The sequence below is a fragment of the Rutidosis leptorrhynchoides genome, chromosome 4, assembly GCF_046630445.1.
Source record: "Rutidosis leptorrhynchoides isolate AG116_Rl617_1_P2 chromosome 4, CSIRO_AGI_Rlap_v1, whole genome shotgun sequence".
Classification (NCBI taxonomy): Eukaryota; Viridiplantae; Streptophyta; class Magnoliopsida; order Asterales; family Asteraceae; genus Rutidosis; species Rutidosis leptorrhynchoides.
Window position 1 is genome coordinate 331,197,699 of NC_092336.1, and position 13,607 is coordinate 331,211,305.

Consider the following 13,607-nt stretch of genomic DNA (forward strand, 5'->3'; position numbering starts at 1 on the left):
CAGAACTACTTTACATGTAATGGCACAAAGATTTTAGCAGACAATAACTTGAAGACAAATTTAAATAGATAGATAAGTTTGCTCATAAATCGCTTATAGAACGTTGTTTCAAACAGTACAAATTCCATACATGCGCTTAACAGGGCACGCTTAAAAATATCTTAACACTTCAATAATAGTAAGAATAACCACCATGATCATAACTAGGTCCACATGCTCTCTCCCTCAGCTTCTCGTCCTTGTATTCTTCATATTCATAATCTACGCTAACGATTTCGTCTCCCTCGTCATTTACAGCTCATGAGGAGCTGCCCCCATCTTTCTTCTCCTTCGCTGCGGCTTGAATACTTCAGATCTGTGAACACAAGTCAAATTGGTTTACAAAATCAACGAATGTGCGAGCTTATGCGTTAAGTGCATTCTAATATGTGTCTTATGTTTCGAATTATGTAAGATTGTGCTCATTTTAGTGCGGTAACCGCACAGACTGGTTGCGCGTTTATAACGTGTTATCCGAACAAGTTTTAAGTAGAGATTTTTCGAGCAATATGCGCAATCTGTATTTTTTGTTCCGAAATATTTGTTACGTTTATGTAAACATACTTGTTGAAGCCGATAGTCCTCCTCTGTTACCTTGGACTTGAGAGTAGATCGCCCCATGGGGTGGGTAGCACAATGACACCATGGGCCACAGACGATGTGATGCTGAAATACGATAATGCCGGCTGCCCAAGAATGGCATCATATTCTGATTCGGTGTGGATCACTCTGAAATTGACCACCAACGTGTGCTCCCTTTCCTGGTCATGATCATCTCGCAGGGTCAGCGCTGCCCCAAGTATTCCCTTCGACCAGGTGGGCTCTCCGCTCACTCCCCTGAATTGTTGCCTTTCTTCCCTTATGTTGCTTTTCATCTTGTAAGACAGGTCGCTAAAGCAGTGAAAGAACATGACATTGGCACATCTTCCTATGTCAATGAGAATCTTGTTGATGTACTGGCCGCACTCTGGTAAGTAACCTTCAATTACTAGCGAAGCGCATTTTTTAACGTAAAAGGGCTCGCGGGAGGAGTAACGGCTTGACGGATATCCATGGAAACAGTAGTTCTTGTGTTATTTCCTTCCACTTTTCCCACGAAAAGATGTAAATTGCCTTATCTTTTTCAGCGTCCTCATCCTCTTTATTGTAGGCGCCAGACCCATCCTTCACCGGTTTCTGATGCTTCAACTCTCCGCGTTTGAGACAACTGATCACTTTGTCGACTATTGCTTTGCAGCGGTTAGTCTCATGTCCGAAGTCATCATGGAAGTCGCAGAACTTTGATTTTTCTCGCCGGGCATATTCGGACATGCGTGTTGGCCTCTCAAACGTTTTGGAGATAGGTTCTGTCAAGTATATCTCCTTCAAGATCTTAGTAAGGCTTTTGACTCAGTGATTGTTTGTTTTCCTGTGTTTCGCTGTCTCTATTCTTGTGGTGCTGCTGGTTGTTGTTGTTTCCTTGATAACCTTGCTGATGTCTTTTGTCATTGAGGCCACTGCTACCATGGTGGCTATATGGTTCGGAGTCATGTTGGCTTCTATCGAAGCCATCCGATTGGCGGCTACCTAGAGGCGAGTCGTAACCATATCGCCGCCTGTTACCCGAACTACGATAGCCAAAGTACTTGGTCGTGTCTTCCTCTGCGCATATGTTCGTGCGCTTCACAAATTGCTTCCGCGAGCGTTTCAGGAAGACGCTTTCTAAGCCTTTGCCACAGTTTTAGGTGGCGATCACGGAAAATTCCATGTATAAAACCTGACACTTTTTGCAACTCCGCTAAATCAGGGATCCTGGAGACCTCCTGACAATACATGTCTATGAACTGTCGCAACGACTCTCCGCGCTCGTGCTTAATGTAGTTGCACTCTACGTGGGTCCTTCGAGCTGTGCGCATGTTACGGAAATTGATCAGGAAGCGCATTCGAATATCATTATAACAACTGATAGTTGGCACGGGGAGGTTGTTAAACCACTGACGGGCCACACCCTCAAGTAGTGGAGGAAACTCTACACATTTTGTTTCATCGGCCCAGCGCTGATTTAGCGATATCCCCTCGTATTTCTGTAAAAAGTCATCTGGGTTAGAGAATCCATCGTAGTATCCCAAAGTAAGCGGTATTGTCACGACCCTACTTTTTTCGTTATATTTTACCGTTTATTATTTAACGTCCGTTAATTGGTATTCGTGCCACGTCATTTCTATGACCTATATTATTATATTAGTAATAATATATTAATTATTATGTGCTAAATGAATATTTGTATTCATATTTTAAATTGTACGTTTCTACGTGTCGTGGATTTCTATCCGGCGAACCTTTCCGGTTTTCAAACCAACGGTCAAGCTTTTGGGATTTTTAAATCCTAATTATTTTAAATATGATATTTTAATGTCATATGATTATATATAGTGTTTATATATATTTTTCGTCGCGTATTTGTTATCTCTCCGAAAAATCAATCGTGTAGTCGCGTTTTCGCGTTTTGGGTTTCGTTCGGGCATTCGGGCCACAAGCAATTACACATTAAGTAAAATTGGGCCATGGGGCCCACCCCCATAACCCATTCATCCGAACACAAGGGAGGGGGTATACCCCTTGTGATTTTTCCACTTTTCATTTCATTATTTCATTTTATCAAAACACTAGAAACCTAAATTCCTTTTTCTCTCAAACCCTCTCCTCCCTCTCCCTCTCTTTTGGCCGTCGCCAACCATCATCACCATCACCATCATTTTATCATCAAATATTGTTTGGATCATCAAATCGTTTACACAATCGGATTCCTCATTCCGTTCTCTACGCGTCTACATAAATCAATTCTTGATTATGGTATAAACCCTAAACCTAACTTTTGATTTTTTCTTTTATTTTGCTGTATTTTTATGCTGTTATGATAGTATGATGATTGTATGTTGTTGTATTGTTGATTGTATGCATAGAATCACTCGTTATCGCATGTTTTCGGCTTGATTGATTTGGGACAGCAGCTTATTTGATCATTTCTGTAAACTAAACTGATGTAAATGTTAAATTAAAGTGTCTAGATGTGTTCCTCACATCAAGACATTAATTTTAGATTCCGGAATCATGTTATTTCGATTCCCGGAGCTTAAGATACGATTAAAATGGTGTTTTATTGAAATCAAAATATAAAAACGAATTGTTTCAGGTTTGGTCCTACTTTGTGACCACTTTTGGAGTCTTCAGGGTGTACTAGTGTGTTAGGAATGATGATTGGATGAACTTTCATGTTCGGGTCATCGAAATCCGAGCCACGGATCACCCGTTATGACTAAAACTTGTTTTTGAACGGATTAAAGCTCCAAGTTGATATATGGCTGATGGTCACGACTTGGTGGCTGTTCTTGGGGTGTTCTTGAGTACGCTAATGTGTCGGGTGGTTTGGTTAGGCGAAGATATATATAAGACTCGCTGAAAACAGATTCCCGAAGCTCAAGTTATGACCCGATGAACTTTTAATTAAAACTTATGATATAAAAAATGATTTTCATTTTTATTAAATCTACTCTTCTACTTCTCCTCTATATATTAAAGCAAAGTCGATGTAAATAAAATCCATTAAAAAAAATAATCCCCACCCTTAATTTAGCTTTTTTTTAGTTGATCTAAGGGCTAGCATTAATCTAATGTAATGTCAAAATTAAATTATGTCTCTGATGTCAGAATTATGTGTGATTCCAAAAATACCCCGTCTACCGAATCAAAGAAAACCGTTCCTTTTCATCAATCAATCAAAAATTAAAAAGCCGATTACACATGAAACAGTAACTTCATCGTTCAATTCAACCCAAAATAAATAAATTGGTAAATCCTTTCCATCAATCGCTACTTTTAATCACTTCTTACGATAATCAGTTTCACTAATGCTAACAACCAAAAAACTGAAAATTCCCAACCCTTTAAATCCTTACTGTTCATCGTCGTTAACCCAAATAGTCGATTCTGTTACACACTCAATTGAAAGGATTTGTAATCAGTGAGCAAATCGTGAACCGCTTCTCGAAATTAGGGTTTTGATTCATCGACTTTTTTGAGTGAGATGGATTTCGACGAATTAGCTTTTGGATTCATAGACCGATTGTAAGCATATCAGGTATGTTTTTATTGTACAACATCGTTTAATCGGATTAACAATAACTATATGCTTCGTTTTATGAAATTATTGGTTATTAATATTTATTGATTTGGAAATATTCGTTTTAATTTTTGCAGTTGTATATGATTTGTTCATCAACATCAATTATCTATTGGAATACAATGGAGTTTCAAGGTAAATACATAGTAATTTTTTATTATATGGGATTTGGTTAAGTTACTTATTGTCAAAGCACAAAATCGTTTTTTCTGCTAACAGAATTAAACCCACCTCTAAGAGAACGGTTAATACATAGTCAGTTTCATCTTTTGATCCAATCAAAAATCCCGCCTACGATTAATAATTCAAAAAGTAGCAGTTACAATGAACTTTCCCTCTTTATTATGTATTTCAAATCAGTTAAAAACACTGTGAATATTAAATATATGAAATCATACTAGGCTTTCTCAATATCTAAAAAAAACTCACAACCCTTAACTCTTCATGATGGCCACGGGAGATGGTTGAAGTTTTAGCACTTGATCAGAAGACTCTCGGGTTAAGGTTTGTGTTTTGTAGTTTTATGCTTTAATTAATATTAATATGCTTATCTTGATTATTTTTTTTGTCTATTTTTGTTGGTTATAAAGATATAGATATACAGATTAAAGGAAAGGAGTACATGATCGTCTAGAGCTGGGTAAGTAGTACTATTCCATAAAACGTTTTGTAACAGATTACGGGTTTTTTAAGGGTATTCATATACAAAAGGTTTTTGCGATTCCTGATTCACATGTACGGATCTATTTTTAGTTTTGTTATTGTGATTCTTGATTCTCAGGTTATGATCGTATAAAGATCAATTTATATATTATATCATGTTTTATTATATCTGTAATAAATATACATTTAAACGGTTAAAGCGGGTGAAATTTTCCAGGAGGTTTTTTACATATGTGCATTTTCTTTTGGTTGTGTCTTTTTCGAGTTATATACTAGGAGATATTTCTTTTACTGTAGTATGTTTTGATGCTGGATACATGGTAAGTTTTTATTTTCAAATATTTTTTATATAAAATATAAAATTTTAGTTGGAATGTTCTGTTCTAAAATAATGATTTTTTGGATGTATATATGTAGGTAGATTGCTAATTAGAGGAAAGAATGATATGGCAAGCTATCTGTGTAGGCCTTATGTTTCAAGTAATTTCGGTGTTTAGTGTTAATGATATGCAAAATCTCAACATATGTCTGATGCCCGAATCAGTAGAATACGGAAAATAATCGCTTTATCTAAGCAAAGATTTTCATGAAAGGGATGTCTAGAAGTGTAATGGGCATCGCTTTGGAGTTGGTGAACGAAACCAATCTTTGTTACAGTATATAATTATTGACTCAGTATTTTATATTTTGTTGATTATTGCTTCTGTTGTCTTTATCTGCAAGTTTATCGCTTTGGAGTTGGTGAACTTTCACATGGTGGGAGATTTTCATCTTCTGTGGACCACCCCAGCAATTACAGTAGCGGAGGACTATCTAATCAGTTCTGAACTCTCATACTTAATGTGCAGTTTGTCACTGGTTTACCTTCTTCTGCTATATGGAAAGATTGAAGGTTAGTCTCGTCAATTGAATTTAAACTCGTTGCGTGGACACATTGTAAATTATAGATAGAAATGATGATTTAGGTAACTAGCTATAATTCTTTAGTGTACACCTACCCTAATTTTATAAAAAAATGATGTGCTCTGTAAATTTTGATTTTTGGCTCTGCTGTCTGTATTACCAATTGTGAAATGGTAGGATCACATGTGTCGAGCTGGTGATGTTTGTTTCTCTCAAGTTTTCTGTATAGCTTGTGATGTTTTTAGAAATTTTAAATAATACTACGTTATCAGTTAACCCTATTTCGCCTTTTAATGTTGTTTTTTTTTTTTCTTTTTCTTCAGGAACTGTTTGTAAGAGGAGACCTTGGTGTTGATTTGCTGGTCGAAAAGGTTCCAATAGTCCAGCTAACCAATTTCTATTTCTATCAGCATAAAATCGGATTAGGCATGTTGGGTAACAACATAATAATTGAAATGGTAATTTTGAGATTAAGTAATCTTGCAACTGATTCATGTGTTTAACCGTTGAACCTTTATTCTATTTCTAGAATATAAGTCAAAGATATAGGAAATCAAGATGCGGGGTGGAAGTGTTTTGATGTATTTTAGCATCGCTAAATTGTTTCGTTATATAAGCTAATACTTGAAATAACTTAACTTCTATCATATAGTTTTTGCTTATGAATGTTGTTAACTTTTCTCAAAAAATAGAAGTTTTTGACAGGCCTACGATGTAACTCCATGTGTGACATAAGAGCTATACCTGAGAGCTAAAGGGGAATACCTGATAGGTGATTGCAGCTTATTGATCTTGCACATGTACTTTGTCAAGTATCTACTTAGTATTATTAACATAGCCAATGTATTTAAATTTCTTAGAATTATAAATTGCTTGTTGGATGTATTTTAATTTGTATATCTTATATCTTATTGACAGTTAGACAAGAAAAATTCAAGATTGACCCCCATGTACCGGGTGAAATTCCTCATCTCTGCTGTAGTTGAGCTGGTGAGTTGCAAATAATTCATGCTGCTTTATTATAGGTAGAAAAATCGGTGAGTTGGATTAATAAATCTACTACAAGCTACTCATAACTCAGAATCAATTCTCCATCCTTAGCATATCGTCTTCTATACGTGCATGAGTTGTAGCTGAACCAGTGTGCTTGTGGCTCTTTTTATAAAAAAATTCACCATTCTGAGATTCTGCGTGCTGACAATAACTCAAACCATCGAGCCAACCATTCTAAAAACAACAACAAAAAGGCGTGAATGATCAGCTAACAGGTTCTTCAGAATCAATATTTAGGGTTGGGCAGTTGATAACAGATGTGCTTGTTGAGGTATATTTGTATATACATATGTATTTTTAGTGGTATTTTCTTCATAATCAAAATGAACAATTGGATTTTGACAAACTCATGTTGAATGAAGATGAAGTTTTAAGAAATAAATTGACATGCTTCATGAGAACTATATTTACAGTTTATAGTTATATCACTTCCTTTTGTTGTTTACATTTTATTTTATTCTACTTTATTATTGCAGAGACCTATAAATCTTCACTATGGGCTTGGTCTCTTTATAGCTTTACATACTGCTATCCTTTATATATTGATATTTAAATTTCAACTTTGTTAGTCCAGGTACATAATATCTCATTATTTCATCTTATTTATACTTGATTGCTTTGCTTGGGACAATTTTTTTTTACTGCAGTTAACTTATTACATATTGTGTGTAATACTATTTTTCAAATTAAGATGCTAACCTTGTGATCTTGGTGAAAAAACGAAGATGCTACATGGAGACCTTGTCAAGATTATCGGTCATTTAATCATGCCACGGTTCTGGATAACTATCCTATTCCGGTAGTAGAACATATGCTAGATAAGTTACATGGGTTAACGTTCTTCCTTAAAATCGGGCGTTATGTATTTGTTGTTGTCAGGTGTCATATTTCAAATTTTTTTTTTTTTTTTTTTTTTTTAATAAATGCAATCTGGAAGTATGTACAAGCATGTTAAATTGAAGAATGTTAGCAAATTGTTACATTTTTCACATGTTTGCCTGTGACAACGGAGTATGTGCTTACTTAACACTTGCCAGTTATGAGATTGGTCGAAGAGTGACCTTTGGAAAATGAGCATGTAGTTTTAGCTAATCAGGTTTGATTATTCGTTATATGTTTCTTGTGTATACCTTTATAAGTTTAAACGCGAGGTGATGAATACATTATTGGTTCAGGTGATTTCAATGTCATGGGGTGCAAGGTGCGGTAGAGATGGTTTCGTTGTAGTTAAATTGCCTCAAGAGTCAAGACTCGTGAAGCCTGGTAAGAAGGTACTTTTAAAAAGTTTTTTTTATCCTGTGTATTCTAATTAAATAGTAAATACTGAAGTATTTAGTTCTTCCTACATTCAGGTGGGTTTTTGATTTTATTTAATTTAAAACATTCGTGCATCATGAGGTTCACAAAGTAAACTCATTTTCTATTATTGAGTTGATTGGGTTATGATAGTTAATGACAACTGAAAAGTGAATAGCTTGATTAAATTGATTTGAAGTGTAATTTAAATGTGTAGATCTTCCTAAATCACTTTGTTTGGAACTTTAGTATTATTTAATTACCATGTAATCATATATATTTCATTTTTTATCTTGTGTTGTACATCTATTTGCAGTTGCTTATAATCCAGTTGGAGCTATTGATGGAGCGGGTGACGAAACCCAATTAGAGCCATTAATGGAGTAGTAGCTGATGGCCATCAAGTATCGTGTTAGATATCACAACAGGCACGTGACATATTATCACATGGAATGGGTGCATTGCAACAATCGTTATCTATGACAAAATGGCAGCGTGTTGATTTGTGCCTCGGGTTCATTAAGTAATGTAGCAAACTACATGGATTAAACGGCAATGGCTATGGGTTAACTTGAACACTTCGTGTCTCCATCTGATGAGCGATTTTACTACATCTAAGTGTTGCTCTCTCTCTCTCGCCCACATGCATATTGCCATTGTATGTCATTTCAACCCATTTTGTATGAATACGGGTCATTTCAATCTATTTCTAAAAATAAGATTGTATCTCTCACCAAAAGTCAAAAGTTCAAACGAAAACCACAAAAAGAGCGAGAACTGCGAGAACTTTTAACTTACGAACATTTTCACATGTGAGTAGATTGAATTACCCATAAATGTTGATGGAGGGTAAAAATGAACATTAAAAAGTTTGAAAAAAAACTTATATTTTACTTATATAATCAAATATAATAGTTTTTCATTCACATGTGCATATTTGTTTGTGTAACATGTGAACACTTCTTATAAGTAACAATTTAACGTGTAATTTGTGGTAATGAACATATGTTTGTTAGTGATATGATCATTAGTTAACATTTGCATGTAATTTGTTGCATTTAAATGCATAAAAACTATGAAATGCAAAAGTTCTCGCAGTTCTCGCCTTTTTTGTGGTTCTCGTTTAAACCTGCCCCCTCACCAAAATAAGATTGTATCTCTCACCTTAAATGCAAACTTATCGTTTCTAGGTTAATCTCTTGAATCATATTAAGATATGATTCCAATTTCCGTGTTAACTTCCATGAAACGTGCTTTTACCTCTGTTGACTTTTATGTAAAATCTTCTGATCTTATTACCCCAAGCCCGATGGACACCAAGCGGAACTCAGAGTCACCACGTGATGTTCAAAATTTAGAGACATCAACGGGGAGAACATCTAGTGGCATTGCTGCTATGAATATCTTGTGAATGGAACCTCTTTAAGTGATTATAGAGTTCAAGTAGTCCATAATGTTTAGCTTTCATGTTTTGCCAACCGTTCAAATAAAGATTTGATCAACCTGTTTAGTCTTCAAGATCTTAAAGGATGGCGACGCCTCATGTTTCAAGTTTTTATAGATTTCTCGTCCAAAGCACTGGTATGTGTTACACAATAATGATTTAATATTTTAATGTTGTTCCTCATGCAATTGTCTTTTGTATATTAATATTATTAAGTACTTATTGACAAATTCAATTACAAATTTTCTAGACCGAACCCCCAAGATTGCGGGTATTAAACTAGTTAATTATGATATAAAAGTAATTATTTTAATTTAAGACTTATGATATATATATATATATATATATATATATATATATATATATATATATATATATATATATATATATATATAGTGGTAGGATCAAGAGGGAAGTAACCATTCGGAGGGAAGCAAATTTTTTTTTTTTTTTTTTCATTTTTTGAAAAAACTTTGTTCACGAATATTATAGATGAGATGAAAATATGAACATTTAGTAGAGACACTTTGTGATAAATGTTTTTATTTTGGCGGGAAAATGCTCGAAGAAGTAATATATAACAATTATCGTATTTTTCGAGCGTATTTTGAGGTTTTAGCTATTGGGGTTTATATATTTGGGTTTATAGGGTTTAGATATTAGGGTTTAGAAATTTAGGGTTTAGGGTTTAGATTTAGGGTTTAGATTTAGGATTTAGATTGAGTTTTTAACACGAACGGTTTAGAGTTTAGGGTTTAGGGTTTAGGGTTTGGTGTTTTGGGTTTATGGAATAAACCCAAAACCCAAAACCCTAAACTCTAAATCGGGCTAAATTTTACTTCACAAAACATGAAGAAAAAAAACGTTCATATTCTTCACGAACAATATTATCTTGAATGTTATTTTTGTCGATCGTTTTCCCGTCTTTATAATAACATTCATCACGAAGCGTCTCTTCTAAATGTTCATATTTTCGTGTGATTTTGATGCCGGAAAAAAAAAATTTCAAAAAAAACGAAAAAAAAAAAATTGCTTCCCCCCGCTTCTCCCCGATTGGTTACTTCCCCATTGATCCTGCCCCTATATATATATATATATATATATATATATATATATATATATATATATATATATATATATATATATATATATATATATATATATATATATATATATATATATATATATATATATATATATATATATATATATCATTTATTAATTACATTTTGATTAATTAAACATTTAATTAAACTTATGATTAATAATACTTTTATTATTAATGAGAAATACTTATGGTATGTATTAAACTTATGTTATGAGATTATTATAATAAGATTTATAATAAGGATTAATTAATTATTTAATTATTATAAGGCTTAGTTATTATTTAATTATAATTTAATTATTAAATACTTATGATTTAATGATTTTAATTAGAAACTTATGATATGATTAATAATTCATTATTAATTAATAATAATTATGATATGATTTAAAATTTATTATTAATTAATAATACTTATATTATGACTAATATTTAATTAATTAATTAAATACTTATGTTATATTAATTATATCATTTAAACTTATGTTAACTTTAATAATTCATTTTAATTTAATTAAACTTATGATATGACATAATTATATATATATGACTTTAAATAACATCATAACTTATACTTTAAAATTTAATGTTGACTATGTTTGACCAAGGTTGACTTTGAGTTGACTTTCGGTTGACTTTGACTTTTAGTTGACTTTTGTTGACTTTCTAATTAAGAAACTTTCCTAACTTAAAAACTTTCTAAAAATAGCAACTTTCTAAATATGGAAACTTTCCAAAAATAGAAACTTTCCAAAAATAGAAACTTTTCTAAAAAAGAAACTTTCAAAAAATGGAAACATGCTAAAAATAGAAACTTTCTAAAAATAGAAAGTACGTGTCCTTACGCTGTTCTGATCAAACCGAAGCATGTTGAGTGTTGTTCTATGTCTACTTGCAACAAGTACTATAACTATCATACTAAGACTTGACATAAGTTAGTTATTTATATCGACCTGCTTTATTTATAGGTCGGCATTGTGATCATTCTTGATCACTTTACTTCGTTTGTTGTTCGCTTTTTGTGTGGTTACTTCATTTGCTTTAAGGTGAGTTATAGTCCCGTTATTCATACTATTTTAAAGTATATTTTGGGATGTGATTACATGCATTTTGTTTTACGTTTAGACACAAGTGGTAATCAAAGTTAAATTATTCATTATGAGTTGAACAAAAATATTCCCTAATCTGGTAACTGTAATCACTGGTTTCTACTGGTGAACGCGAATCCTATGGATAGATCTATCGGGCTTGACAGCCCCATTTCGAGCTAGTCGCGCTAGCAATTTATAATCGAAATGTGTTAGTACTTCGTATTTATTGGAAGATACACTTGTTCAGTGTATATATATTGTATTTGGCAAGGGTAAATAAATGGTTAAGTGGTTATCAGGTGGCTCATTGATAATAGAATAATGTTTTATGTTTTCTAACATTTTAAATCTTGTGGTCTAAAGTTTATTCGTTTATTTAAACCTATAATTCACTCAACATTTTTGTTGACAGTTTACTCGCATGTTTTCACAGGTACTTGAGTTGTTTGGTGCTTCCGCTGTGTTAGAAATGTCTGCATGCATATGGGCAGATTTTGTTAAACGATTTATGAAACATTAAACTTGCATTCTCCTTTTGAATTATTAAACTTGTAGGTGTTTGGTTGACGATGTTTATGTCAACTTTGGATATTTAATATGTTGGGTTTGTTTAAACTACATATTTTGGTAACTTTCCTTTTTGGGAAACTTTTTGAATAAAAGAATGCAATGTTGTTTATTAAATTCATTTAAAGTCCGATCAAGTTGTGTGACCAAGTGACGGAGCCGTTAAGTGTATTGACGGGGCCATCACAGTTGGTATCAGAGCTCTGATTGTAGGGAACTAGGCGGTCATAATGTGGTCAACCCATAGTTTTTAGGGTGCATTAGAGTCTAGTCTACAGCCCGGCCCTTCTTGATATAGCATTATTATGCATTTCATTTCGTATGAGGAATAATTATAAGTTATTATTGCTTATGATATTTCTATTTTGTATGTGGTTTGTGGTTTTACTGTTTGCAGATGTCGGCTTCAAGCAACAATTCCGTTCCTGCTCATGTTTCCCCGTCTGCCGCTCGTCGTGCACGACAGCCTCGCTTGAGAGATCCTGTTAAATACGACATGGCTACTATCACCCATATGACCAGGGCATATACGAATGAGACTCGCATTGATGCTCTTAGCGACTGTATGCGTGTCTTGCCGCATACGGAGGTGATGGATGAGATTAGAGCTGATATGGATACGTTCGTTAGCTTCAAGCATGGGATTGAGTTCGAGACTCGGAAGCGTAATCGAGAGGTGGACACTAAGTTCGAGGCTCTTGAGAGCGTGGTTCGTGGTCTGAAGACGGAGTTGGAGCAGGTGAAAGGAAAGTTGAGGAAGTATGAGACTCCTGACGAGCCTCATACCGGCCCAGCTTATCACACCCGCTCCAAGAAGATGTGATGTGATTATATCATGAGTGATTATTTTATTTCATGGACTATTTATCCTTTTATACATTCATTTTTGGGTGATGTACGGCGTTTTGCCGAGGATTTTGTTATGGGAAATTTTCATTTATGTATGGATGGTTATTTCTTTATGGGATACTATTTATCTGTTATCATTATCATTTTATTTCGGATGTTGTGACTCTTGGCATGTTATATTATGCGTAATATAGTTCATGTATATTAGGTGCTATGTATGTTGTATGATTTCTATCATAAAGTATGTATGCATGTGGTGGCTATTTCTATAACTATCATAACTATCATGTTATTACTCATAGTGTTTATTGACTATTATTTTAATGGTTAATCTTTTCGTGTTCGATCTATTCCTTTATAACACTGATATTATTCTTAGTACTAACGGTTGTGTTATTCTGTTCTGAAGATCATGCCTCCCCGTGAGTCTAACGA

At 33.7% G+C, this 13,607-nt stretch overlaps 1 protein-coding gene across 21 annotated transcripts; it reads left to right on the forward strand.

The window, feature by feature from the left end:
* The first annotated feature begins 3,826 nt into the window (after positions 1-3,826).
* On the forward strand, positions 3,827-13,260 carry LOC139904582 (uncharacterized). Of its 21 annotated transcripts, none has more exons than XM_071886504.1 (15): positions 3,827-4,156; positions 4,276-4,333; positions 4,659-4,702; positions 4,789-4,838; positions 5,279-5,488; positions 5,585-5,753; positions 6,088-6,222; positions 6,470-6,536; positions 6,683-7,088; positions 7,294-7,913; positions 7,993-8,088; positions 8,430-8,771; positions 9,419-9,694; positions 11,634-11,711; positions 12,721-13,260. In XM_071886504.1, the coding sequence occupies exons 13-15, from the start codon at positions 9,656-9,658 to the stop codon at positions 13,144-13,146; spliced, it is 543 nt and encodes a 180-aa protein (XP_071742605.1). In that variant the 5' UTR covers positions 3,827-4,156; positions 4,276-4,333; positions 4,659-4,702; positions 4,789-4,838; positions 5,279-5,488; positions 5,585-5,753; positions 6,088-6,222; positions 6,470-6,536; positions 6,683-7,088; positions 7,294-7,913; positions 7,993-8,088; positions 8,430-8,771; positions 9,419-9,655; the 3' UTR covers positions 13,147-13,260. The 21 variants fall into 21 exon arrangements, with proteins under 21 accessions (XP_071742605.1, XP_071742602.1, XP_071742608.1 ...); XM_071886501.1 differs by having other exon boundaries at positions 7,993-8,080; XM_071886507.1 differs by having other exon boundaries at positions 7,294-7,391; positions 7,543-8,080.
* Positions 13,261-13,607: the final 347 nt, after the last annotated feature.